Below are 26,543 nucleotides of genomic sequence, written 5' to 3'. Positions count from 1 at the left end.
TAGGAAATGACGAGACAAAAACCCGAGACAATACCTCACCACGGTGTGACATGGTGGTGATGATAATGATGAAAAAAGCATCACAAGAATGGAAAGAATGGAAAGGATAATACTTGACAGTTTACTGAAATTGATTTAAATTAACAGGTGGTTGCGGTTACGGCCCTGGCTGTATTACTTCTGCACTGTTTGTTTGTCCTGTGTGGTCCTGTGGTGTCTCTCTGTCTGGTCCATGTTTTTGTGTGTGAGTGTGTGCTCTTCTCTTTTTTAGCAGCTATGCTGGTCCAGCCCTCCTCCATACAGCAAGTGGTGTCACTATCCTATTGGTCCCTGCTGCCACATCCAGCCTGTTTTAAACCATGGATTTTTCATTCATCAGGGGACTCGGCTTGACAGCAGTGGCCTGTAGGGTTTCTGGCGTTTTTGGATTGAGAACTTTGTCCCCAGATCTCTTGTGCATATTGTGATAGTTCTAGTAGTGTGGTTTTTGGTGGTGGGTTTTTGGGTTATAGGTTGTTACACTGTATATATTTAGCACTATTTTGTTTTGGCTGTGACCCTTTTTGCCTGTACATCGGGTCTCTTTTTGTTAATAACAATAAAATTGTGATTTAATATTGTACCCAGTTGTGGTTTAGAGCATTTGTTGGTTTGGAGACAAAGTTTGTTTTTTCCACTTTTTAATGTTGCGTCCCTGCTCCCCTAGACTGAGGCATAACAGTTACTGTCAAGGTGACTACTATACTTGACTATGACAACTGTTGATGATGGTGATGCTAATGATTTTGATGATGATGCTAGTGATCATTATTATGCTGAAGAAGAAGGAGATGCTAATGATAGTGGCAAGGAAAACAGCAATAGTGAAGAAACAGATGACGATAAAAGATGTTAGCATTTATCATAATAATATTACTAATTGAATGATTATGATGAGGATGAAGGTGATTTTCATGGCCATGATGACAGTGAGAATAGAGACTGATGTGACTGTGATTATATTTGATGATGATGATGATGATGATGATGTTGTTGTTAGTAATGGTGACTATAATGTGGTAGATGCTTGAGGTATTTTGTCCTAAGTACATGTAACAGCAAGCCTTGGCGCAGTTCCTGACATAACACAGCTCTGTGTGTGTGTGTGTGTGTGTGTGTGTGTGTGTGTGTGTGTGTGTGTGTGTGTGTATTTTACTGTTGATGTGATGTGATCATCACAGTGAAAAAATGTGTTCACACAGAAATCATTCAAGTTTAGGGTGAAGATTTGGTCTCAGGTTAGGGTCGGTTTGAGTTTAGGTTGATGTTAAGGTTGGGGTTGGGGTTGGGGTTGGGTTCGGGTTCGGGTAGAAGCGCCTGTCGCCATCTATTTCTGGGACGGTGGGTAGTTGATTTGTTTTAGGGCTTTTCTTCCAGGGATTCAATGGGGGTTAAGTGGCGACTGTAGACATCTTCACGTTGATGTTTAGGACATGTCCAGCTGTGTGTATAGTTTCCGGTCTGAGTCTCGGCCCATAGCGCTTCCTGGCCCAGCCTATGGCTATTTGTAATGCTAATGGGTTACACGGGGTTGTTGTCAGAGAAGCTATGGTGGACTGGTAATGCTCTTGAAGGATGTTCATGTTGGTCTGCATCCATGTCATGGTATTTGACTCTACTTTTTTGCATGTGTGCTCCGTGGGTGTGGATGGTTTTATAAATTCAGTCAAACGGTGAACCTGTCTCATCATCCCTGGTGGGAATGAACCTGTGGTGACTGCTCTGTCTATGATATGCTTATGATGAATCGCTTGTAGTAGTTTGAAGTAGTGTTTGCTGGTACGCCTTGTTACCAGATCTGGTGTTTGAGTTAGCGTCTGTGGGTTTGGTGCTAATGGGGTTGTGTGTGGGTTTCTGACTGTCTGGTGTGTCTCTTCTGTCATAAGTGGCTGTGGCTGTGTGTGACTGTGTGCAGCTATGTGTGGCTGTGTGGCTATGTGTGGTTGTGCGTAGCTGTAAAATGGTGGACCATTCTGGGGTCTGCTCCTGTGCACAGTCCTAGTGTGAGAAGTGAACATTTTGTGTAGTGGTGGAGGTGCTCTTACCTTTGGCCCTGGGTTGGTCGGATGGTTCTGGTGTTGGGGAGTCCGGCCAGTGCTCCCGTCGTCCATTGGACTGGAGGTGGTCCGGTGGTGGTGGTGTTCCCAATCCTGTAGGGGGCTCAAAGAAAGTCCTCGCACACAAGAAACAGTTTTTTCAAGAAAAAAAAGTCTTTCCTGTTCTCGGGCTGGCAGAGCCCTCCACCGAAATCTAAAGGTTATTTCTAGAAAAAGTTTTTTTGGTTAAAGACCAAGTCCAATGAAATCAAATTGAAACAGAACAAAGGATTATGTGCAAAAGAGCAGAAGTTATCTAACAATCCCTGACGTTTCGCAGTTGTACTGTTTCTTCAGAGGGAAGGGATCGAATGGTCTAAGCCTGGAAGATAACCGTTGGGTGTTGTGATTGGATGCTTGCTGTTTGAATTTTGGAGGGAAATGTTTGAATTTTGGAGGGAAAACGTGTGGTCTATTCTGATTTTGTGCGCTAGGGGGTGTGTAGTGGGAACTATCCAGTGTCATTATGTAAGATGTTAGCCTGGCTGGGACCAACTGTATAGCTCACCCGGTTGAGCGTTGCCCCTTTGGTCAGGAGAGCTGGGCTTGAGGCCCAGCTGGTCCCACACAGACATGTTTTGCCGTTGACTCTTTTTGGTTAATTTTCACCAGTACTTCTGATATGCAGACATTTTCCTGTGGTGTCTTCCATCCATCCATTTTCTATACCGCCTATCCCTTTCAGGGTTGCAGGGGGGGCTGGAGCCTATCCCAGCTGTCAACAAGCGAGAGGTGGGGTACACCCTGGACCAGTCACCTGTTGATCACAGGGCAACACACAAGACAAACAACCATTCACACTCACACCTAGGGGCAATTCACCTAATGAGCATGTTTTTGGTCTGTGGGAGGAAGCCGGAGTACCCAGAGAGAACCCACGCATGCACGGGAAAAACATGCAAACTTCGCACAGAAAGGCCCCGCCCAGGGATTGAACCGGCAACCTTCTTGCTGTGAGGCGCACTACCTGCTGCACCACCGTGTTGCCCTGTGGTGGTGATAGGACACATCTGTTGGGGGTGTTGAGGTGGAGCTTTAGCTCATCTGGTAGAGGTGTTGTCCCTGACACTGCATGAAAAACCACATTTTCGACCCGTAAATCCCCGCGAAGTTCGTTGATTTTCGGCGATTTACGGCAAGTTTACGGGGAACTTCGCCGGCTCCAAAAATCGTCGGAAACGAACCATCTGTCGGCGGGGGGCGTGGTTAATCGCGCCTTCGCGAAGGTGCCAATAGCTCTAATTAGCACATGAATGCTACCGACGTTGATCTACTCAGGCTGGCCTGCTGACTTCACAAACAACCATTGGATGATTCCACAGGCATTTTAAAAGGAAACCATCATGTGATTGGATAGCAACTCCAATCACATGAGTGAGTGATCATGTGATTGGATGACAACTCTGCTGCTATTGGTCATCTGTGCGCCACAAATAATAATAATAATAATAATAATAATAATAATAATAAATACATATTAAATTCATATATTATATAGTAAATTAATATATTAAAAATAGTTATTATATTGTTATATTTATGTATATATAAAATATAAATGACATATATATTTTATTTGATTGATGATTCATTGATTTATTTGGCAATCCACCTTCTACACTACCACACAGTAGAACACAAAGAACACAGTTGACAGAAACATTTTGAAAAAAAAGTCTTTAATGAAATCGTGACACACACATTAACAAGGATCAACCAAGGAAATTCAGTGACTACTGGGGAAAAAAAGCAAGGAAATGTGCAGAGGGGTTCACTGAAGAGTCTCTGGGTTGGGCCATGCCACTGGTCCATGGTGCGTGAAAAAAAGAGTCTAAGGCCTTTGGAAATGCTTCTTTGCTGCCTCTGGGTCATACTGAGTTGGCGCCTGTTGCTTAGAAGGGGACTCGATGCAAAGCCTCTTGCGGTGTGTCGCCACATACTTTGGGTCGCTCTCCAGCTGATCTTGCAGTGTCTGGCAGAGTTTGGAGAGCTAGGACACTCCTTCTTGCTTCCAGCAGCTGTAAATACAGGTATTAATATAATATTAGTACTGCTAAGAAACAATAACACATGATAACATATGTGAGCATGTTGTGAACATGCAGATAATAAATAAAATTCAGCCCATTTTTACATTGTTGTGAAAATAAAGCGGCATTCATGGGACTCTTACCCGCTTCTTTCTCTGTCTGCTGCGAACTGAAATCTTCACAGTTGCTGCCTGAACTGAAAGAGCTGGCTGGGCATACCTGAAGCTCCTCCACACCATCTCATAATATGTCTTACAGGCCGCTGGAAGAAAATATATATTGGTTTAAAATAATTAAGACAGGCTTCAGTAAAAACAACAACAAGAAACAACAGAAAGGGTTTAAAAGACTGCTGTCCACACCATCCATGTCTGGACTCCCAGTTAAAGTCGCCATCAGTTTAGTCTGTAAAACACAAAAAAGTACAGGTCATGCAACGTTTACATTTACTTATATTCTGCAGAATATTTCCTGTGTATTTTATTAACTTACCCCTGCTCAGGTTCATATCACCTGTCGTTTCCGTCACTATTGTGCAGACGTCGCACCTTTTCCTTTAAAATACAAAATACATTGTAATGTTAAATGTAACGTGAACGATTACCAAACGTTCGGAACGTAGTGCAATAAGAATAATAAAGGTTTGGCGCCCTAAAAACTGCACAATGTGGTACTAAATGCTAACGTTACTTACGTAACTTACGCACCCGTCTCTTCGTCTCCGCAGCTGCAGTTCGGTCGGGGCTGCTCCTCCAGAGCTTTTTTCACGGCCATTCTCCTCGCCAGCTGCGCGATCAGCTGCGTTAGCAGCCGAGACAATCCACTGAAGACGCTCAGCAGTTTCTTCTCTAAATTGTTTGGACTTTCTGGATATGGTCGCTCCGCAGCCAGGCCGTCCACTCGTCGCAGAGGAGCGCCTTCTGGGATGAACTGAAGACGACGTCCGGCCATTGTATGAACAGAGTTAAAGTTTAGCAGGACCCGAAATGTAACTGTTGTAATCCAAGCTCAATTCGCGTTCACAGACGCGCCGAGGTCGTTTTCTGCCGATGTCATTGCGTCAGAGGAGGCGTCCAATCATATGCGAGGTCGCGCTCTCGGAATTTCTCGCGAGACCATTTTTGTTGCGTAAATGAAAAACATGCTGTGATTTTGTTAGGTACTTTGATTTTCTAAATTGATTTTCTAAAGTGACATCATTGAAAATAAAAAAAAGAAAAGTTCCTTTGGTGTATTCCCTTTTTATTCCTACTTAAAGAATCATGGACTTACTCTGCTGGAATTTTGCAAGCTAATCACACAAGCATTGTTCATCTGGTGTTGTGGTGGCAAAATGCGAAAAATTGTGACCAGTGTCCAAGAACTGTAGATGCTTTAATTTTCACAATTTTGATTTAGCAATTTAAGTGGAAAATTAAAGACCTTTGAGAGTCAGGACACTTAAACACACTTTTAAATCCTCATGAAAAAAAAAAAAATCTTTGTATTCTGTAGGCACAGAACACACACACACACACAAAATCCCAATTTGCATTTGTATGGCTTTGCAGCATTTACATTTGCATTTTAACACCTCATGGTCACAGTGGCTGAGGGAGAACTTCCACGGCAATTTACAGTGACGGAAATTGACGGAAATGTGACTTTTCATGCAGTGTGATGTGGGAGAGCCAGGTTTGCCTCTTGGTGCCCTGGACTGGGATGTTTATATTCTGGTTGTCACTCGCTGTTTCTCCTTTTATATGTTTCATCACCAGGGATCTATGCCTGAATTGGGTGTTGGTAGTTTTCTGTGGAATCTTCCCAATACTAAAGTGGATGCCGATGGTTCGAGAGTAGTGGGGTGAGTCTGACAGGGTGTGGAGGTGGAGCTTTAGTTCATCTGGTAGAGCTACCATACCTGATGTGGGAGAGTAGAGTTCAACTCCCACTGCAGTCCATTCTTGGTCATCCCCCATTTGGATAGGGCAGGGTAGGCTGTCCTCCACCTGGCTATTAATCTTGGCTGGATGATCGGATCAGTGGCACGGTTAGGGTTGGGGTTAGTTGTTAGGGTGTATTTCCTTTTTTATTTTCAGTGGCCTACTGATCCAGTTATACCTTCACCTTGGTCTCTTCATTCCTGTCTGCAGGTGGTGTGATTTGATACTTGTGTGTCTGAGGTCATGGGTCGTGGTCTGCCTATCCCAGTTCCCTGGCTGCCCTGGGATTGTTAGTTGGAAACAGTCGCTGTGTGGACCTATCAATTCAAACCTTGTACTTGGAGTTGTTCTTCTGGACTGGGTACTATAATCTGGTTTTATACCATGGATGGTGGTAATAGTATTTAATAATGATACTGCTCATCATCCTAGTAATGGTACTAACAATCATACTCCTAGTAATACTACTACTACTACTACTACTAATAATAATAATAATAATAATAATAATAATAATAGTGCTACAGACCACCATATGCGAGTCATGATAAGTTCTAGATGTACAATGCTTAGTCAAGTTAGCAAGTAAACAATAACAATAATAATATGTGATCGTCATGCTATTTCTAGTAAATGTGCCACACCCATTCATACAAAGCTATGCTGGCAGACCAAATAATTTAGAAACGTAAATAATTAGAAGAGTTCATGAAACACAACTTCCTTGAATGGTGGCTAAACATTAAAACTTTTGTGATTCAGAACACATCTGACATCTATTCCCCCAGTGGTAATATCAGAAAAGACACAGTGTCGCCAACAGCAATGCATGCCATTGGATAATATTGATGTAACTTAACGGACAAAACTTGAATGCTCACATGTACATTTTGTCCACTATTTTATTTAATCATGAAAATAATATTTAATTAAAATCACCTAAGCTTGAAGTAGAGCTCTATTTTGATGTGAGCAGTTCTTAACTGGCAAACTGGTATTTTGGGTTAAATTTTCTAGAGGTTCCCCAGAAACAAAACATTTATTTGTGAATGATTACGAGTGGGGCTGCACAGTGGCGCAGCAGGTAGTGCGCATACCTTACAGCAACAAGGGTTCCGGTTCGATTCACTTTCTGTGTGAAGTTTGCATGTTCTCCAGGCACTCCGGCTTCCTCCCACAGACCAAAAACATGCTCATTAGGTTAATTGGTGACTGTAAAATTGCCCCTAGGTGTGAGTGTGAATGGTTGTGTGGTTGTACCCTACGATCGACTGGTGACCGGTCCAGGGTGTACCCCGCCTCTTGCCTGTTGACAGCTGGGATAGGCTCCAGCACCCACCCCGAAAATGGATGGATGGATGAATGATTACGGGCTGCCAATCCACAACCACCAAGCTTTGAAAAATCAAAAACCAGGATTTTTTACATGGCCACATGACGCGGTTTGACAGCAGACCAGGGAAGATGGTGACTGCAGGTCCACCAAACACCTTGGCAAACCAGTCAGCACAGCCAACAGTTGATTGAATCAATCGTTTCCCATTACGGCTCTGGAAGAGGAGCACCCTGCATGAGCGCAGTTTCCATTTGAATGCAACTGTCGAGACTTTCGTAATACGGAGGTGACATGGTTTCATCTAAACTGGGTTTGAAAACTATAGATGTGCCCAACGGGGCACATAACTGGTATGCAGTTACACATGAAAGACAAAAATGCGGAACATCAGGTCTTTGTTTCAAAATGTGCCTTTGTACACCAGTCAGCAACTGAATTGGGTCTGCATTTTCTTTGAGTGTTTCATAAAACTAACATGCATCCTGTATCTTCCTATGCTGAGGATTTTGCTTCGTTGAAGCAGCTAGGAGTGAATGAATTGCAAAGTCTCCACCGTTTTGGCAACAAAATGATGTGCACCATTCTTCAGAAACCTTGCAACATGGCAGACTCCACTGTGAGAGAATGGATGTGCTAAAAAAAGCAGGACAACACTTGGCAGGATCCCCTTCAAAAAGGAAATGCAAGCAACCCAAATTGTTACTCCAAAATCAACATTGTGGTTGAATTTTTTCTTATGCTGCCTTTGAGCAGTGCAGCATGTGAGAGGGGATTCTCAAATCTCAACGTAATAAAAACCAAGTCCAGATCTCGCCTGTCACACACATGTCTCTCAGCCCTGATGCACATTCACCTGTTAAAGATGACAACAGAGACATTTGACGCACAGCCAGAGGTGTACCTGTGGATGGAGACAGCTAATCTGAGGCTCAACCAGGAACTGGGAGGAGCATCTTCATCATCTATAAGGCAGGAAGCTGACGCGGAGAAAGTGAGGGAGTTTGCATTTAAGACCACTAAGACCACACTAAGTATGGAGTGAGGACCAAACATCATTTACTGGTACTCACCACAGTACCTGACTAAAAGAGTTACGTACACCTCTGTTTATGCCACATTATTAAACAGCAACTATTTGGTTCTAAGATTGTCAGCTAGTAAAAAAAAGTAAAACAGTAAAATGTAACTGAATTTAGAATAACTTTAGAAATACATTCAGAAATTAAATAAATAAATTGAATTGAAAAAAGAAAAAAATGGACACCAGTTTTAATTCTACTTTATATGAGGCACTACAGTGGTATTTAAGTTCAGATGGTTATTATAAAGATAATTGTGATGACATGCCTAAACGCACTGGGCATGTCACCATTGACTGTAATCTGTGCCATGCTACTGGGTTCACAAAACTAGAGGCCACAGTAGGTGCAAAATGAGGCAGTGGTCCTCAACATGACATGCGATGACATTATAACATGGCAGACCGAGCAAGATTTTGGCAGTCAAACTAATCTCTGAACTCTGATCATCGAGACTGCGAAAATGGATTTCACTTCACTGATCTTTAAGCCCTTATTTTTTCTACCACAGATCTGGTTCTACACCAATGACATCTTTGCAAATGCAGGTGTCCCAGCACCAGAGATCCAGTATACCACAGCAGGAACAGGAATTATAGAGATCATCGCTGGACTCATTGGGGTAAACTTACCAATTAGAGAGGTGCAGTTATACTGTAGCTGGTGGTATTTTTTAATGGTGTTACAGCACCAGCGCAGTTTTCATAACTCATAACTATTACACATGGTTCTGGCTACTTATATCACCCATACCACTAATTTATTGCATGTCTTTTAAGCATCATCAGCAGTGGCATATATTTCAAAATTATGTATATATTCAATATTTCATCATAACAGACATTACAATAGTTAACTTTCTAAATGTTCCTTTGATTCATAGTTTTTACATTGCTATGTAGACCACCAAAAAACAAAACCCAGAATCAATCCAACTGGCTAACAACAATGTTTTATTAGGTAGATTTTGTCTCATCTTATGGTTCATCTTCTCATCATATCACATCATATCATACCACATGGAGCTGGCTCTGGAAAACCATATGGACACGTATTGGGCAACGGGTACTTGAAAGTGTCTGAAGTAAACATAGTTTATAGCACATAGTTTCTACGCACATTCTGTGTGTTTGTTGAGGTTGCCAGATTTGGTAATAGTCCCATCCCATCCCAGTTTCTCCCGCATCCGGGGCATCCGGGGCCGGGTCGCGGGGGGAGCAGTCTGAACAGGGACGCCCAAACTTCCCTCTCCCCAGACACTTCCCCTAGCTCTTCCGGGGAGATCCCGAGGCGTTCCCAGGCCAGCCGAGTGACATAGTCACTCTAACGTGTCCTGGGTCTTCCCTGGGGCCTCCTCCGGGTGGGACATGCCTGGAACACCTCCCAAGGGAGGCGTCCAGGGGGCATCCGATAGAGATGCCCGAGCCACCTCAGCTGACTCCTCTCGATGTGGAGGAGCAGCGACTCTACTCTGAGCTCCTCGCGGGTGACAGAGCTCTTCACCCTATCTCTAAGGGAGCGCTCTGCCACCCTGCGGAGAAAACTCATTTCAACTGCTTGTATCCGGGACCTCGTTCTTTCGTTCATGACCATAGGTGAGGGTAGGAACGTAGATTGACCAGTAAATCGAGAGCTTTGCCTTTTGGCTCAGCTCCTTCTTCACCACGACAGACCGGTACAGCGACCGTATTACTGTAGCCGCTGCACCAACATGCCTGTCAATCTCACGCTCCATCCTTCCCTCACTCGTGAACAGGATCCCAAGATACTTAAACTCCTCCACTTGAGGCAGGAACTCTCCTCCAACCTGAAGGGAACAAGCCAACTTTTTCTGGTCGAGAACCATGGCCTCGGACTTGGAGGTGCTGACTCTCATCCCAGCTTCTTCATACTCGGCTGCGAACTGCCCCAGCGCATGCTGAAGGTCCTGGCTCAAGGGAGCCAACAAAACAGCATCACCCGCGATAAGCAGAGACGAAATCTGCCAGCTCCCGAACCGAACCCCCTCTGCCCCCTGGCTGCACCTAGAAATTCTGTGCATAAAAATGATGAACAGAACCGGTGACAAAGGGCAGCCCTGCCTGAGTCCAACATGCACCGGGAACAGGTCCGACTTACTACTGGCAATGCGGACCAAGCTCCTGCTCCAGTTGTACAGGGACTGTACAGCCCTCAACAGAGGGCCTCCAACCCCATACTCCCGGAGCACCTCCCACAGAATGTCGCGAGGGACACGGTCGAATGCCTTCTCCAAGTCCACAAAGCACATGTGGACTGGTTGGGCAAACTCCCATGAACCCTCAAGCACCCTGTGGAGGGTATAGAGTTGGTCCAGTGTTCCACGGCCAGGATGAAACCGCATTGTTCCTCCTGAATCCGAGGTTCGACTATTGGCTGGATTCTCCTCTCCAGTACCCTGGAACTTTCCCAGGGAGGCTGAGGAGTGTGATCCCCCTATAGTTGGAACACACCCTCTGGTCCCCCTTTTTAAAAAGAGGGACCAAAACCCCAGTCTGCCAGTCCAGAGGCACCGTACACGACTGCCACGCGATGTTGCCGAGGTGTGTCAACCAAGACAGTTCTACAACATCCAGAGACTTGAGGTACTCAGGGCGGATCTCATCCACCCCCGGTGCTTTGCCACTGGGGAGCTTGCAAACTATCTCAGTGACTTCAGCCCCGGTGATGGATGAACCGACCTCCGAGTCCCCAGTCTCTGCTTCCTCTACAGAAGACATGACAGTGGGATTGAGGAGATCCTCAAAGTATTCCTTCCACCGCCAGACAATATCCCCAGTCGAGGTCAACAGCTCCCCACCTCCACTGTAAACAGTGTTGACAGAAAGCTGCTTCCCCTTCCTGAGGCGCCGAACGGTTTGCTAGAATTTCCTCAAGGCCGACCTGTAGTCCTCCTCCATGGCCTCCCCAAACTCCTCCCAGAACCGAGTTTTTGCTTCTACAACCACCCGAGCTGCCGCACGCTTGGCCTGCCAGGCCTGGCCTGTCAGCTGCCCAACCACGCCCAATAGGACTCCTTCTTCAGCTTGACGGCATCCCTTACTTCCGGTGTCCACCACCGGGTTCGGGGGTTGCCGCCACGACAGGCACCGCCGACTTTACAGCCACAGCTACGGACAGCTGCATCAACAATGGAAGTCGAGAACATGGTCCATTCGGACTCAATGTCTCCAGCCTCCCCCAGAATCTGGTCAAAGCTCTCCCAGAGGTGGGAGTTGAAAACCTCCCTGACAGCAGGTTCCACCAGACGTTCCCAACAGACCCTCACAGTACGTTTGGGTATGCCAAGTCTGTCCCGCTTCTTCCCCTGCCAGCGAATCCACCTCGCCACCAAGTGGTGATCAGTTGACAGCTCAGCCCCTCTCTTTACCTGAGTGTCCAAGACATACCGTCGAAGGTCAGATGATACAACTACAAAGTTGATCATTGACCTCCGGCCTAGGATGTCCTGGTGCCACGTGCACTGATGGACACCCTTATGCTTGAACATGGTGTTCCTTATGGACAAACTGTGCACAGAAGCACTAGCACAGAAATCCAATAACAGAACACCACTCGGGTTCAAATCAGGGAGGCCGTTCCTCCCAATCACACCTCTCCAGGTATCACTGTCGCTACCCACGTGAGCATTGAAGTCCCCCAGCAGAACAATGGAGTCCCTGGTTGGAGCACTTTTCAGTACCCCTCCCAGGGACTCCAAGAAGGCCGGGTACTCTCACTGTTGTTCGGCCCATAGGCCAAAACAACAGTGAGAGACCTATCCCCGACACGAAGGAGCAGGGAAGCGACCCTCTCGCTCAGCGGGGAGAACTCCAACATATGGTTGCTGAGCTTGGGGGCTATAAGCAAGCCCACACCAGCTCGCCGCCTCTCACCACTGGCAACTCCAGAATAGAAGAGAGTCCAGCCTCTCTCAAGGAGTTGGGTTCCAGAGCCCAGACTATGTGTGGAGGTGAGCCCAACTATCTCTAGCCTGTACCGCTCGACCTCTCGCACTAGCTCAGGCTCTTTCCCCCCCAGCGAGGTGACATTCCATGTCCCCATAGCCGGAGTTGTTGTCCAGGGTTTGGGTTGTCAGGGCCCCTGCCCACGACTGCCACCCATATCGCATAGCACTGGCCCCTTCTGATCCTTCCTGTGGGTGGTGGGTGTACGGGAAGGCGGTACTTCGCTCTTTCAGGCTGTACCCGGCCAGGTCCCGTGGGCAAAGACCTGGCCACGAGGCGCTCGCCTGAGAGCCCCAACCCCTGGCCTGGCTCCAGGGTGTGGCCCCGGTGACGCCAATCCGGGCGACGTATGCTTCATTGATTTCTTTTTCGTCATAAGAGGCTTTTGAACCGCTCTTAGTCTGACCCGTCACCTAGAACTTGTTTGCCTTAGGAGACCCTACCAGGGGCATTAAGCCCCGGACAACATAGCCTCTAGGATCATTCGGGTGCTCAAACTCCTCCACCACGATAAGGTGTCAGTTCAAGGAAGGAGATTTGGTAATAGTGTACCAAAAAATTGTATATGCTAACTGCTTCTGGCAACCTGCACATAGTCAGACATACTGCACAGAAGTCCTGTGGTTTTATGCATGTGGTGTGTATTTATTTAAGAGTGTTTGATATGAGCTCTGTGTCTCCTCCTGTAGTGTTTCACCATAGAGAAGCTGGGCCGGAGGCCTCTCATGATTGGGGGTTTTGCCATGATGGGCATCTGCAGTGCTGGAATCACATTCGCCCTAATATTACAGGTGTGTGTGAAGCAGTGTTGGAATAGCATACAGTAAAGTTTCCCATTAGAGAAAATAACTGAATGTGATCAGACTGGGTTATACATGTTGTGCTGCTTCTTCTCCCTACAGGCTCACTTATCATTCATGCGCTACATCAGTGTCTGCTGTGTGGTTGGCATCATCGCTGGCTTCTGTATTGGTCCAGGCAAGTTGCCCTATGCTGTATGTTTAAGGATTGGCTCAGCCTAATTACAAAAAAGCATAATTTCTTATTCACCCATTCTGATAATGATGACCTAGTTCAAGGTGTGCAGCACACATTTGTCAGTGGGACCACCTGTATTGTTACAAACTAATAATATCCTTTCATATTGTAAACAGGACATCATTAAACTGACCATTGGATGTAGTTTTGCTCTGGTTGCTCACCACATCATACGGTGTCAGAGGAGCTCTAAACAGACACCTCATCATTCCAGATAACAACAAAGTTAGACAGAGTCAGAAGAAGTGCAAGTGTACATGCTGTTACTGTAAATAGGTTTAACACATAATGAAAACCTTACAAACAGAAACACATTGAGTATTGTTCACTGCTTAATAAGTTTTAGCAGGGAATGCATTAGTACCCCGAAAACGACACAGCCACTGTGATCCACCATCCTGAATCTGTGCAAGAAATATTTTGCAATTTCTCATCAGAGATGATTACAGACATGATGGCTGCTGTCAGACAAACATGAGGCATGATACTAACAGTGTCCCCATTCAAGGAAAACACTCTCAGAATTATAATGTGGCTAACCTATGTGAAGTAATATTGAGTTATAGCTCAGATGAACGGCAACAGGATCATGATGCAAGGGATATATTCTACATCTGGTTACTTTATAGCATGAAAGAACTCTGTTGTGAACTTTGCGGATTACACCACCATTTTAAGCCAGAATGATGAGAATTTATATTGGGAGGAAATCAACAATCTTGCAGAGTGGTACAAAGATAACAACCTACTGTTCAGTGTCAACAAAACCAAAGGGCTGACTGTTGGTTTTAGAGAAAAGGAGGCAAAGATATAAACCTGTGTCTAAATCAGTGGAGTGAGTGAACAATTTTAGGCTCCTGGGAATCAGCATCTCAGAGAACCTGTCATGGACATCACGCATCCCCACCCTAACAAAGGAAGCTCAGAAATTTAAGAGGGCAAAAGGCTGCCCAAGTTCTTGTTTACTTCTAAAAGGGAGAAAATAGAAAGCATCTTGACTGAAAACATCACAAATTAGCATGGGATATGCAGTGTGAGTGATCACTGCTACCCACCAAGCATCAGTGACCTTGGTGAGGTAAGATGCCTGCACAGAACCCAAAATATCCTAAAAGACATTTCCCACCACCTGTTCAAACTACTTCTGTCTGACAAGGGATACAGAAGTATTCACTGCCGTACCACTAGACTACAGAGCAGCTCCTTTCCTCCTTCCTTCATCATAATAATTTGTCATTTGCTTTTTGAATAGTATAAAGTGACTACAACTTGCATTTCATTGTATGATCCTGTGTTGTAGAATTATGAAAAAGAATAAGGTGGAGGCAGAAGTGTCAGACAGACAGTTATCTCCAAATCTATGTTTGCAACTAAGAAGGGATTATTTTATATTTTAAGTACAACAGAATTTTCAAATCAAGCTTACTTAACCCTGCATTTTCCTGTTAGTTCCCTCCATTTTCCAGTTGATACACAGTACCACTGACTTGATTAGCCTGCAGAGGTTCTTGCTTTGTGTTATTAAATGGCTCCCTCTGCAGGCCATACCTTAAAAATTCTTAAGGGGTTTCTGATTTTAAGAATGACTCAAAATGTATAAATTGTAACTCCTTGAGTATCTCAAGCTATTGAGATTAATATTTACATATAGTCTGTCCAATCTGTTAATCAATCTAACTTAAATTTTTAATATCTATGGGAATCACATACTGTAAATGTAAAAAAAAAAAAAAAAAAAAAAAATGTTCCCCTATATTTTAGTTTAGTTGTTTTCCACTGAATCTTACATTGAGTGATAAAGATGCCTATTTATTTTTCTCTTAGCAGTTATACATGTTGTGATAAACCCGTGTTCTATCCCCCACCAACACCCCCTTGTAAGAGAGATTAAAAAAAATGCAGTTTTGATAGATGGTAATAATAAAATAGTAACACGTATTCTTTGATATATGGCTCTCCTGTCCACATGCTGGCCTGGCTCTCACCCAATGGCCTGATTCTGCTTATCTCTAATTAGCCTTTTATAAGCCTTATTGGTGTGAAAGATGATGAATGAACATGAATAATATAAAGAAAATGCATGCCTGCCCAGACATATCTTGTTAGACTAGAATTCCCTTTAACTTTCTATCTAGTAAAAAAAATAAAACAAAACTGCAAAGAATGAAAAACATTTCCTCTACCTTCACATGGCTCAAGGAAATTGCCTCAAATGTGGCAAAATGTTGCAAAAAAAACTACCATTTTTGATAAATACCAAGTGACATTGGATAGTACTTAATTACTTCCACAATTAGTATCAAATTCCATATGATGTGACAGCAGACACCAGCTCTATTGTTGTGGAATTATTATACTTACACAGTATAATTATATATTATATATTATATTGATATATACATACAAATTTAAACAACAAATTAAAAACAAATATAAACAGTTTTTGATTGCTTACTGTGTGTATTTAAAAAAAATACATAAATAATGAATGCTTAAAAAATGCATAAATGATAATAGAATTGGGTTGCACGGTGGCACAGCAGGTAGTGCGGGTGCCTCACAGCAAGAAGGTTGCCAGTTCGATCCCCGGGTCAGGCGGGGCCTTTCTGTGTGAAGTTTGCATGTTCTTCCCGTGCATGCGTGGGTTCTCTCCGGGTACTCCGGCTTCCTCCCACAGACCAAAAACATGCTCATTAGGTTAATTGATGACTCTAAATTGTCCGTAGGTGTGAGTGTGAGTGTGAATGTTTGTCTGTCCTTACATGTGGCCCTGCAATCGGCTGGCGACCGGTTCAGGGTGTACCCCGCCTCTCACCCATTGTAGCTGGGATAGGCTCCAGCCCCCCGCAACCCCGAAAGGGATAGGCGGCATAGATAATGGATGGATGGATAATAGAATTTAATACTAAATAAATATATAACAAAATGCTTACAACAACAAATAAATAATTCTACATTTATGTATAATTGTGTAATTTTAATTCTCATCATAAATAAATAAATCATAAATTAAATTCTACATTAAATATTTAAATGTTAAATGTAATGGTGTATTTATTTATTCATTTATTAAAATATATATTCATATATTAATTTATCAATTTATTCATATGTATTTGTATACGTATGATTTTATTTATTTGTTTGTTTGTTTGTTTGTTTGTTTGTTTGTTTGGAGTATCTGAGCACACCCTTAAGAGGCAAATAGAGCAGCATGGCATCAGATAAGTTAGGAATTAGCGTTACATATCACTGTTGGGGGCCACAAAGATAACCTGTCTTCAGCTGTCATACAGGGCAAGCTGGATTTACTTATTTATTAGTGCTGTCAAAATGATTTGAATGATCCCGACCATGTCCTGCTAATTTGTTGGGAGGTTAAAATAACACTCCAAAATTAGGTTTCATTTTATTTGGTATAAGTATTAAGCCTTTCTAGTTCACAGTCAATGGCCGTGATGATATGATTGGAAATCTGTAGTTCACAGGAAAGAATCTGTTTTCAAATGTAAAAAGATACTTGTATAAACAAATTTAAAACAAAACAAAATACAGATGAGAAATTAATATTAATTTCTCATCTGTATTTTGACATTTGTGATGAGTTGGACAGTCATTCCCACTGTCAGCTTGAAGACTTATTTCTTAGATGAACTAATAGAAACAATCACAAAACACTATGCTCTGCCCAGGAACGCCGCCTGGTGTTGCCAGCTCAAAAAGGCCCTAAGTCTCTAGTAGACTCTTTTATTCTGTGGTTCCCCAGTGGTGGAACGAGATACCAAACTCCATTCATTCTTCACTGTATGCACTCTATGTATTACTTCGTAGCACTGCCTCATAGCACCTATGTTCAGTCAGACCAGAAAGTTGCATTAGGGCAATTATTCGTTCTTTCCCATCTGGAACCTTGCTTGTGATGTATGAAAATCTCATATGTAGGTCACTTTGGATAAAAGCGTCTGCCAAATGATAAATTTTAATTGTAATTAGAATTAAAAACCACGAAGACCATTGAAATTAGATCAGCTTAGAGGGCAATAATTTCTTATATGCACCAACAGAAATGATGACAATAATAAATATGCTCTATGTTCAAATGCCAGTTGAATTCCAAGACCACAATAGTCTATGCAAATTTTAACACCAGAACAAGATTCTGATTTTCCCTTACCAAACTTTTGCCTGAGTATGTAGTGTTATTTAGCCCCGCTTCCCGACATAATACTGGTGGCATAATACTGTTGGTTCCAATGGATGCTTTCGGTTGTCTATTTTCACATGATAGTATATTCGCTCCAGCTTGTGGAGACAGTAAGGTGTTAATGTCATACATTTTTCAACCCATTAGATGTTTGGAAAAAAGTAAAATTTGCTTGCCCTTTTTCACAGCTGGTGTTGCACATCAGCTGCCAGTGACATGGTTGTCTTGCTGGTCCCCAGCTGTGAAATGTAACACTAAGCTACCATTAAATGGTTATTCAGCGTAACCTAAACTTGATGCCAATCTGCTCCATTGGCCTGTTAATCGTATGCCTGGAAATTTGAACCAGCTTTTGATTTTCAGACTATACAGCAGACTGTACAGCATGTACAGTTGTGTCAGCCGTAAATCAAAAGGACGGTCAATTCAACCAGCAGTGCTGTTGCAGCCCTCCATCATCCTGCAGCCTCAGTGGCTGTACTATCTCTGGAACAGGATCATGAATACAGCTTCATTCATTTCTGTGTCAGGGCCAATATCCTTCCAAGTTGTTCAGTGAAGGCCTCAATCTCATCTATAAACGAACAGGAATTGGAAATTGTCTCCCTCTGTTCAGCTACAGCCAATATATCTACCGCTGTACAGTAGCTAGCAAGACTTAATTACAATCTGAACCAAATGCTGCCATCTTAAAATACGCCAAAAGATTCAAACTGAACCACCAATCACAGGACAGAGTCCCTGACTGAAGATTTTGTTATTTAGCTGCTGTAAATTATTCAATGGATGAATGAAAGTATAAATAAATAAAGATTTTAAATGGATTTATGTGAATACATATCTATATATACTGTGTGTGTGTGTGTGTGTGTGTGTGTGTGTGTGTGTGTGTGTGTGTGTATGTATATATAATCATTAAAAAACCTATTAATTCAATTAAGCATTTCATTATTTAATTATCTATATATCTAGTTTCAGCTCTGAAAAACCTTCTGTAAAGGGGCAATCACACACACATTGGGCTCTATTTTCGACTCCGCCGTCGGCGCGTCATTGCTTTGCGGAGGATGAGGATTTACCATCTAAGTACCTCATATTTAGATATCAGAATCAGAATCACAAATCCTTTTATCCCCAAGGGGAAATAGTTTTTGTTGCAGTGCTCCTTACAACAATAGAATTAGAATAAAATTAGAAAAGAGAGAGAACTATATATATAAAAAGCAAATATAAAAACAAAATATTTATATTGAGAATTTATATATATATATATACACACACACACACACACACACACACACACACACACACACACACACAAAAGATAGAACAGAATATAAAACAAACAAAACGCATGTCATGAGGCATGAGTGACGTCAGTCTCCTCCTGGGAGAAGTTTGGGCGTGGGACACTTTCCTGCGCGGGCTCAGTCATTCTCGAAATCTTGCCATGCGCCTCGCCAGCGGCGTTCTTAAAGGTGAGGCGAGGAGCTGCTGTGATTGGTGAAAATTTGACTCAGCTGTGTCAAACCCACTCCACGCCTTCTCCCCTCCCTCTTTCCAAGTTGCGCCGCTGGGTGGGACTGAGATGAGAAGGAGGAGGAGATGCGCGCAGCTCACGAAAATACCACAGTCTGCGCCGCCACGCCCCATCAGCGCAGCGGACCTGACTTTGCCGGCGGAGTCGAAATTAGAGCCCATTGACTTAACACATCAAGATCAATCATACTTCATACTCATGAAGAATCAGCATATGAAACCAGTCAGATAGTTTTCTGTTATTCTGGAGGCAAACCACCATGTCATCAGGATTGTCTCTGTGACTGGAGACTACAAATTTATTACAGATTACATATGGGAGGCAGGAAGATGTGGGCATGAAGAAACACTAAGGGCTCTATTTTCGATTCAGCTGCCGGCGCGGTGCAGGTGTGGTGCAAAGTCAGGTCCGCTTCGCCGATGGGGCGTGGTGGCACAGACTTTAGTATTTTCGTGCACTGCACTGCCAGCGCATCTACTCCCCCTTCTCATCTCAGTCCCACCCAGCGGCGCAACTCGGAAGGAGGGAGGGGCTATTTTCGGAATCGAAAATAGAGCCCTAAAAGTCAGGATATCCCAGCCCCTGAAGAACAGATTTTGACTGTTCTTAGACTTAAACTTAGAGTGCAATACTGAATCTCTAGCTTGCTCCTTTCAGTGAACTCAGCACAACATTTTTGTGATTTATAGTGATATCTTTTGCTTTCATCCTGTTCCAGCGGGGGTTCCCTTCCTGATCACAGCAGAGCTGTTTAAACAGTCCCACCGCCCGGCAGCCTACATCGTAGGAGGATCACTCAACTGGTTGTCCAACTTCACTGTGGGCTTCGTCTTTCCCTTCTTACAGGTGAAAACTATATGCTCTGCCCCCCCTTGCTCCTTGTGTACTATCAGAGGCCCCCAGCACTAATTTGGCACTAAGAGCCTATTTCCACTGCAGGAAACAGGATACTTGAAGTTGAAATAAATGACTGTATCATAATTAGGACTGTGTAGCCTTCACCTTTTTTTGATGTCATGATGTCATCCTGCAAGCTAGCATCTCACACACTTGGCATATGACACCCAACACAGATTCAACCATGGATAATACAGTCATATGGCATATTTCTGAAACACTAGGCTTCCTCTTCATATTGGTTGTCTTGGCTGATATCAGATATGTGGTATCACATCTGTTTGATCAGTTCTGATCAGCAAATTTAGCATCAGAAAGTAGTCAACAGTAATCAGAGAGCAGCTGAAACAAACGCAGAACATTTAACATGTTATGTTTCTTCTCTGCACTGGAGAATAGAGGGTTTTCTTCTCCTAACTAACTGGAGAGGAGTCCAAGGTATTTATCCTCTGCAGGGTTGTTGTCAAGGTCATTGATATCACCTGGTTTATAGTGCACCAGGCTGTTGTAACGGCAGTCATTAGAGTTGTTGGATTTGTCACATGAGGCCAAATGTGAATAGCTGAATCTCCAGGGAAGAAATGAAAGGATGGTGTTGTGAGTGGGGGATAAGTGATGTTCTAAGTTATAAGTTGTTCTTTTTACACAAGTAGACACTTTCATTCTTCTTTCAAACCATCGATCCTCCCTATCCAAAATGTGTGCTGTTGTCCTTGAGAAAGTGTCCCTAAAGGCCCATTTATACTCTCCGGATCCGGACGAAATCCGTCCATCTGTCCCACACGTTGCCTCCGTAGGGGGCCTTCATACCTCCGTCCGTTTTCAGTGTTTTGTCAGTGTGTCCTCTAGGGGGCAATCTCAAGTCATAAATTACAGAGCCGTTGTCATGGCAGCCGATGCCTTTTCAACAATTCTGTCAGCATATACCGGCATCAGTAATGGCGTCAGTAGAGGAGGTTATTATAATGACAGTACTGAGAAATAGGAAAAAAAGATTAGACAAATCTTTTTTTTGACGTAGAGCCGGTTCTCTTCTTCGTCGGTTTTTAGTTTGACTCATTTTGCTCATTTTGACTCTACACTGCCCCCATCGATACTGGTCTGGTCTGTGTGTGTGTGTGTGTGTGTGTGTGTGTGTGTGTGTGTGTGTGTGTGTGTGTGTGTGTGTGTGTGTGTGTGTGTGTGCGTGTGTGTTCCTGTGTGCTCCAATGTGGAGGCTCTTGTCCTCTTCAATGTGTACAACACTTTTAAAAAAGGCCAAGCCTCCTCCTCTCATTGTCCTCTTGTATGAACTTGATGTTACTGTCCACTGAGTTTATGTGTTCTCTTCTGAAGGCTTTCGATTCCTGGGTTTTGATTTTGATCCATGTGTTGTCTACAGATCTAAACTAGTGGCTCGTTACTGTTCTCCTAAAGAAGTTTTCAGGGCTCTGCCCTCTATGTGTTCCATGTAGAGGGTGGACACAGTGTGAGATACTTATTAACCCATGGTACAGCCATGCTTTTGTCTTTGAAGCCCCCCGTTCCTGGTGAAACAGGCAACTGGTAACATGTGACAGGTCTCACTTTGGAGCGATGCCCTCTTGTGGCAAAGGTCAGAACCCAAAATAAATTTACCTAGAATTATAGGCTCTTTTATTCACAAAACTATACAGACTATACATAATTAAACCACATAATGTGGCCATATATTCCATTGTGTCACAGTTGCTTGGGGCAGATGTGATTTCAGTTTCTGAAATAAGTAATCAACTGCTTTATTCAAAGCTTCAATGGTGAAATGGACTTTTCGCTCCCTGTCATTTAGTAGTTGGTTCTGTGCTTCTGAAAGATCATTCTAGCTCATTTACAGTAGAAACTAGATGTAGGCTGTTTGAGTTCAGTATTTTTTTCAGAATTCAAAAACCATTTGAAATGAGTATAGGTCAACTCAAATTAGTGGATGATCAATTTGAGCATGCCTGGTTACAATGTTCACATCATGTGGGATGAATGGGAAAGATTTGTACTTTCAAGCTTACATGTCACCTTGAACAATAGAGTTGAGGTGATGGGATATGTGCTATATACTTGATCATCAGGCACTTATGTATCGTGTCTTTCTAAATCAGATGAGCTTTCAGAAAAGTCTACTTCCCAGTCATGATTACAACTTGAATGTAAATTGTTTCTGGCCTTCTACTGCATAATGTCTGCTCTCTATTAACCTATGACAGCATGAATTTTTAACCCTTTCCTTCAGCTTCAGGCTCTGTTTTGAGTACCTTCTGCTTTTATCAAAAATAACTCTTTCCTCTTTGAAATGCACTGATCACTTGTGTCATGACTATTTGCAGTCTGATGTGAGTTCTAAAGAACAGATATGGTGTTAGTCAATTCTCAGACCCTCAGTCTCAATCTCATTTTTCTTTGCTTATGTCTCCATCCCTCCAATGATCCTCCATCCATCTACCACATCCAACCATCAGATGTCAGCAGGGTCTTACTGCTACTTGGTTTTTGCCACCATTTGTCTGTCTGTGGCCATCTATGTCCATGTTGTGATCCCAGAGACCAAAAACAAGACCTTCATGGAGATAAGCCGGCTATTCTCAAAGAAGGAGGCAGTCCTGGAGACCCAGGGCTTGATCCTCGGAGACCAGCTGAAGCTGAAGAAGATGAATGGCTATGGTGGCGTTGAACATGCCTCACTAGAATTCGACAGCTCTTCTTCTGTACCTTAACTGAGATTCAGGTCCTTGCTGGGACTACAAAACCATTTATTACTTCCTCTGCTTCATTCTACTGTTTTGATGTGTGCACATTAACCAAACACCACCTCACCTGGACAAAGTGAAGCTAGACTTTGCACTTGGATCACACATAGGTTCAAAACATTGCTGAATATACAATACAGTTCTGGTATTTGTACTTATTGATTTAAAGTTTCAGTCAATTTGAGCCATCAAAGGAAAATTCCAGTTCATTTAAAGTTGGGTCTGATTTTCAGAGGTTTGGTCATTTTTCTCATCAATATTGATAATATTGTATTCAACAAGGTAATAGCTGAGATCTGGGACCACAGTGACATTAGCAGTCAGACCACCAGACAGGTTTGAAAAAAACAAAAAACAAAACAAAACAAAAAAAAACAGTACAAAGGGTTAGACAAACTTATTTGGAGAGAAAATCTATCATACAGACCTGCCAATGCTCCCATTATTTTTCACTTGATTCTCCTATGTTTTACCCCTCTCTCCCACTGTCCTGCCATTTCAATATTTTCCCATAAATCTTCCATATTAACCTGTCTAAATGTACCGGGGGCACGGGGGGGAGTGTGTCAACTGAAGTGGAAATGATGACTCAGGTGTAGTTTTCCTCCATTTATTTTCTGCAAAAGACAATAAACAGACATTCATGTCTTCTGAGTCTGGCTCTCTCTCCCACACTGCTCTCCTAAGCAGGCAAAATAAAAGCATAAAGACGGGCAGCAACACGTTAGCTTTCCTGCACTAGCCACCTAGCCTGTTACCGCACTACAGGCATGAAAACAAAGCATCAATAAAAGTGTATATAACCTATTATAAATAACACAAAACAGCCTCGTAGCCTTATTACTACTTATATATAATTAATTAGCGCCAGCAGCAATCTTAATAGATCGTGTTTCTTACCAAAAAAGTTATAAATCACAGCAGCGTTTAACAACACAACTTACCCTCATCAGTGTATCAGCGCACTGTGAGGGGTTGTCGTGCTGTGGTATGGAAGCCCAGGAGGTACAGAAAGAGGTAAGAGCCAAACGCAAATAAAAATAGTAATGAAATAAAATAACATTAAGATAAAATTCACAATTATACACCAAAATAAATACATAATAAATAAAATCCCCACAAAAAACCCAAAAATGAATGAATTGAACAAATTACATTTTTCCAACTCTGTTACATAAACAAACAAAAAATGGTTGGCTGTCACATTGACAGGAGGCATAACTGCCAGGCTCTACGGTAGCACAGCTACCAGCTGTAACATCTAAGTCAATCAGTCAAATGGCACTCACCAATAAAGCAAGAAGCAGAAGAAGAATATGAATGAATTTGAGAGGAATGGAATACCTGCAACAAAGGCCAGAAATGTGTGTAAATATCTCACAAAATGGGAGAAGGCGTACCCATACTTACGTTAGTGTCTCTTACGGAGGGAAAGTAACAAATCTGCCAAGCATAAGTGTGCCCAAGAGGCACAGAAACATGCTCCACCAGTGACGTTATTTATACTATCCCTGACATCCATTTTCATTATCACCCTCTCCTACCAACTGTCTCATAACTGAGGCATAATATGTAAGTGATGTGTACATATCCTTCACAGTAATACATAAATAAACCAAATGGTGAATTTGTATGTCATTTTGTCTTTTCATTTATATAATGCAGGGATGTTGGCAGCATTTCACTTTCAACCTGGTATCTGATTCTGACCACCTAACTGTAGTCACTTAATATAGGAACTAGTTAACCCAATCCTTGTTGCTGTGATATTTTAAAGCAAGCAGATGAGGAATATGTGGACAGTGGTAAGGGTGGTGGGGTGGCCAGGGGTGGGGATTGGAAATTTTCCTTTATTTTCATATGCTATGCTATCGTAGTTTACCTACCCCCCTCCTGCTTTGCCTACTGTACTTATTAGCAACATTTAGGGTGCTCTAGCTTTCATTTTGAAATTCAACTGAAGTAGTTTTGATATTAAAAATGAACTGAAACTTAATTGTATCAATGCACCATGTTTATACTGTACATCTCAGCAATTTCTTTGGTGAGTACAATGCTTTCATAATTGTTAGGAATGATGGATGAACTGCAGAAATAAGACCTAAGTTGTACTGAAACAGGATTATGCTTTAAACAAGCCTTCCATGTGAAGGAAAATATTTTAAATGAAATCTATGGTTTCTTGCAACATGGCTTTTATATTTTTAGAGTGTTGGTCATTGTTTTGATCAGCCATAATAACATTGCACTCACCAAAGTCATTGCTGAAACCTCTGAATGCAAAAACATTACAACAATATGATCAAACGGGCAAAGAAACCATTGGATCACACATCTTTGTAGGCAGGATTAAGAATGGGGATGCCTAGCTTTAGCAACTGCTACCACTGCTTTTGTCACTCAGTAAACTCAGTAAACTGTAATGGATGTTTACAGTACACTGTTTGGTGGTAATAATAGTAGCCAGACACATGGTGAGAACTACAAAAGTAAAATCCAATTTGTAAAAAACACCATGAAATTCAGGGTTTTGAGCAGCAGCTTTTCATCACCAAACCTTTAATAGTTGGTTGGTATTATTGTGGGTGGGGGTTGGGGTGTCTATTATGGCAGTTTGATTAAAAAAAAAAAAGGTCGGTCCCTTTTTGTTGTGTTAGTAATATAATGGGCACCACTAGCTGGAGGCCACCACATACCTGTATCCATTGTTCGAATGCTAGCAGTGCTTAAGTTGTATATATGAGTGTCTCACATGTCAGCATTTAAACAATAAATACATGTCAGGGTATAGAGCTTGTGGACTAAGCAGCTTGTGGGAAATAATTGGAGGTGTGTAGTATGCATGTGCAACTGAAATTAACCTTTCAAAATGCTTTTTTTTTTTTTAAATTAAAATTGTACATTGCTGTAAAAAAAAAACTAACTATCATGTGAAATCCCAAAATTGATACATGTTTTGATTGCCATTTTTTATCGTCATGTTGTAAAGCTATTTTATTACTTGCTAATTTAGTTTTACTTTTAAGTAAATAAATTAATAAAGTAAGTTTACAGACTCTGGACAATCTAAACTGCTGTCAAGTGTGCTTAAATGTATTTTGTACAAACAGCAAAAATCCAGTTTGTTTGAATGCACTGAAATATACATAAGCATTTTTGAATTGTTGGAACTACATAAATGAAATGATATGGTTATAATGTGTTGTTGTTTGTTTTAATGGCTGAACTGTACAGTCTGTAAAAAGACTGTGGTACAAAAACATTACCACCAAAAGAATGTGTTAAGTACAAATGCATGTCTAAAAAGGCTGAAAAAGATAAAAACACCAAGAATATGATGGATGTGTAGTCGTGTTGCTCCATCCTCAGGAGGAATTATTTAGATTTGAAACATCGCCACCTGCCTGACAGCCGCAGACCATAGGGCCATCTTCTCCCTCCATCTGGGATAAGGAGGTACATTCCACCCTGCAGGGGCTACACAGTGGTACATCCTGGTGGAGGAGTTTAGAGGGATTGATTTGATTGTCTGTTAAAAATTGGTAATAGCAACATGTGCACAGACCCTCACTCAAATCTCACGCAGCCATCTGACAGCATAAAGGTTAAGATAAATGACAATATCTCAAAGACCAAATGAA

At 42.5% G+C, this 26,543-nt stretch overlaps 1 protein-coding gene across 1 annotated transcript in view; it reads left to right on the top strand.

The window, feature by feature from the left end:
• The window catches only part of slc2a15a (solute carrier family 2 member 15a), a 42,222-nt gene extending 19,006 nt beyond the window's left edge, over window positions 1-23,216 (top strand). The window contains exons 8-12 of the mRNA XM_070977861.1: window positions 9,014-9,124; window positions 13,157-13,258; window positions 13,370-13,445; window positions 19,968-20,095; window positions 22,615-23,216. Coding sequence (XP_070833962.1) covers window positions 9,014-9,124; window positions 13,157-13,258; window positions 13,370-13,445; window positions 19,968-20,095; window positions 22,615-22,869 — 672 coding nt within the window. The 3' untranslated portion in view covers window positions 22,870-23,216. The remainder of the gene's footprint in view (window positions 1-9,013; window positions 9,125-13,156; window positions 13,259-13,369; window positions 13,446-19,967; window positions 20,096-22,614) is intronic.
• The last annotated feature ends 3,327 nt before the right edge of the window (window positions 23,217-26,543 follow it).

Source organism: Chaetodon trifascialis, chromosome 13 (assembly GCF_039877785.1).
Source record: "Chaetodon trifascialis isolate fChaTrf1 chromosome 13, fChaTrf1.hap1, whole genome shotgun sequence".
NCBI lineage: Eukaryota > Metazoa > Chordata > Actinopteri > Chaetodontiformes > Chaetodontidae > Chaetodon > Chaetodon trifascialis.
The sequence above is the reverse complement of the archived record's forward strand: the minus strand, read 5'-3'. Positions and strand labels throughout refer to the sequence as shown.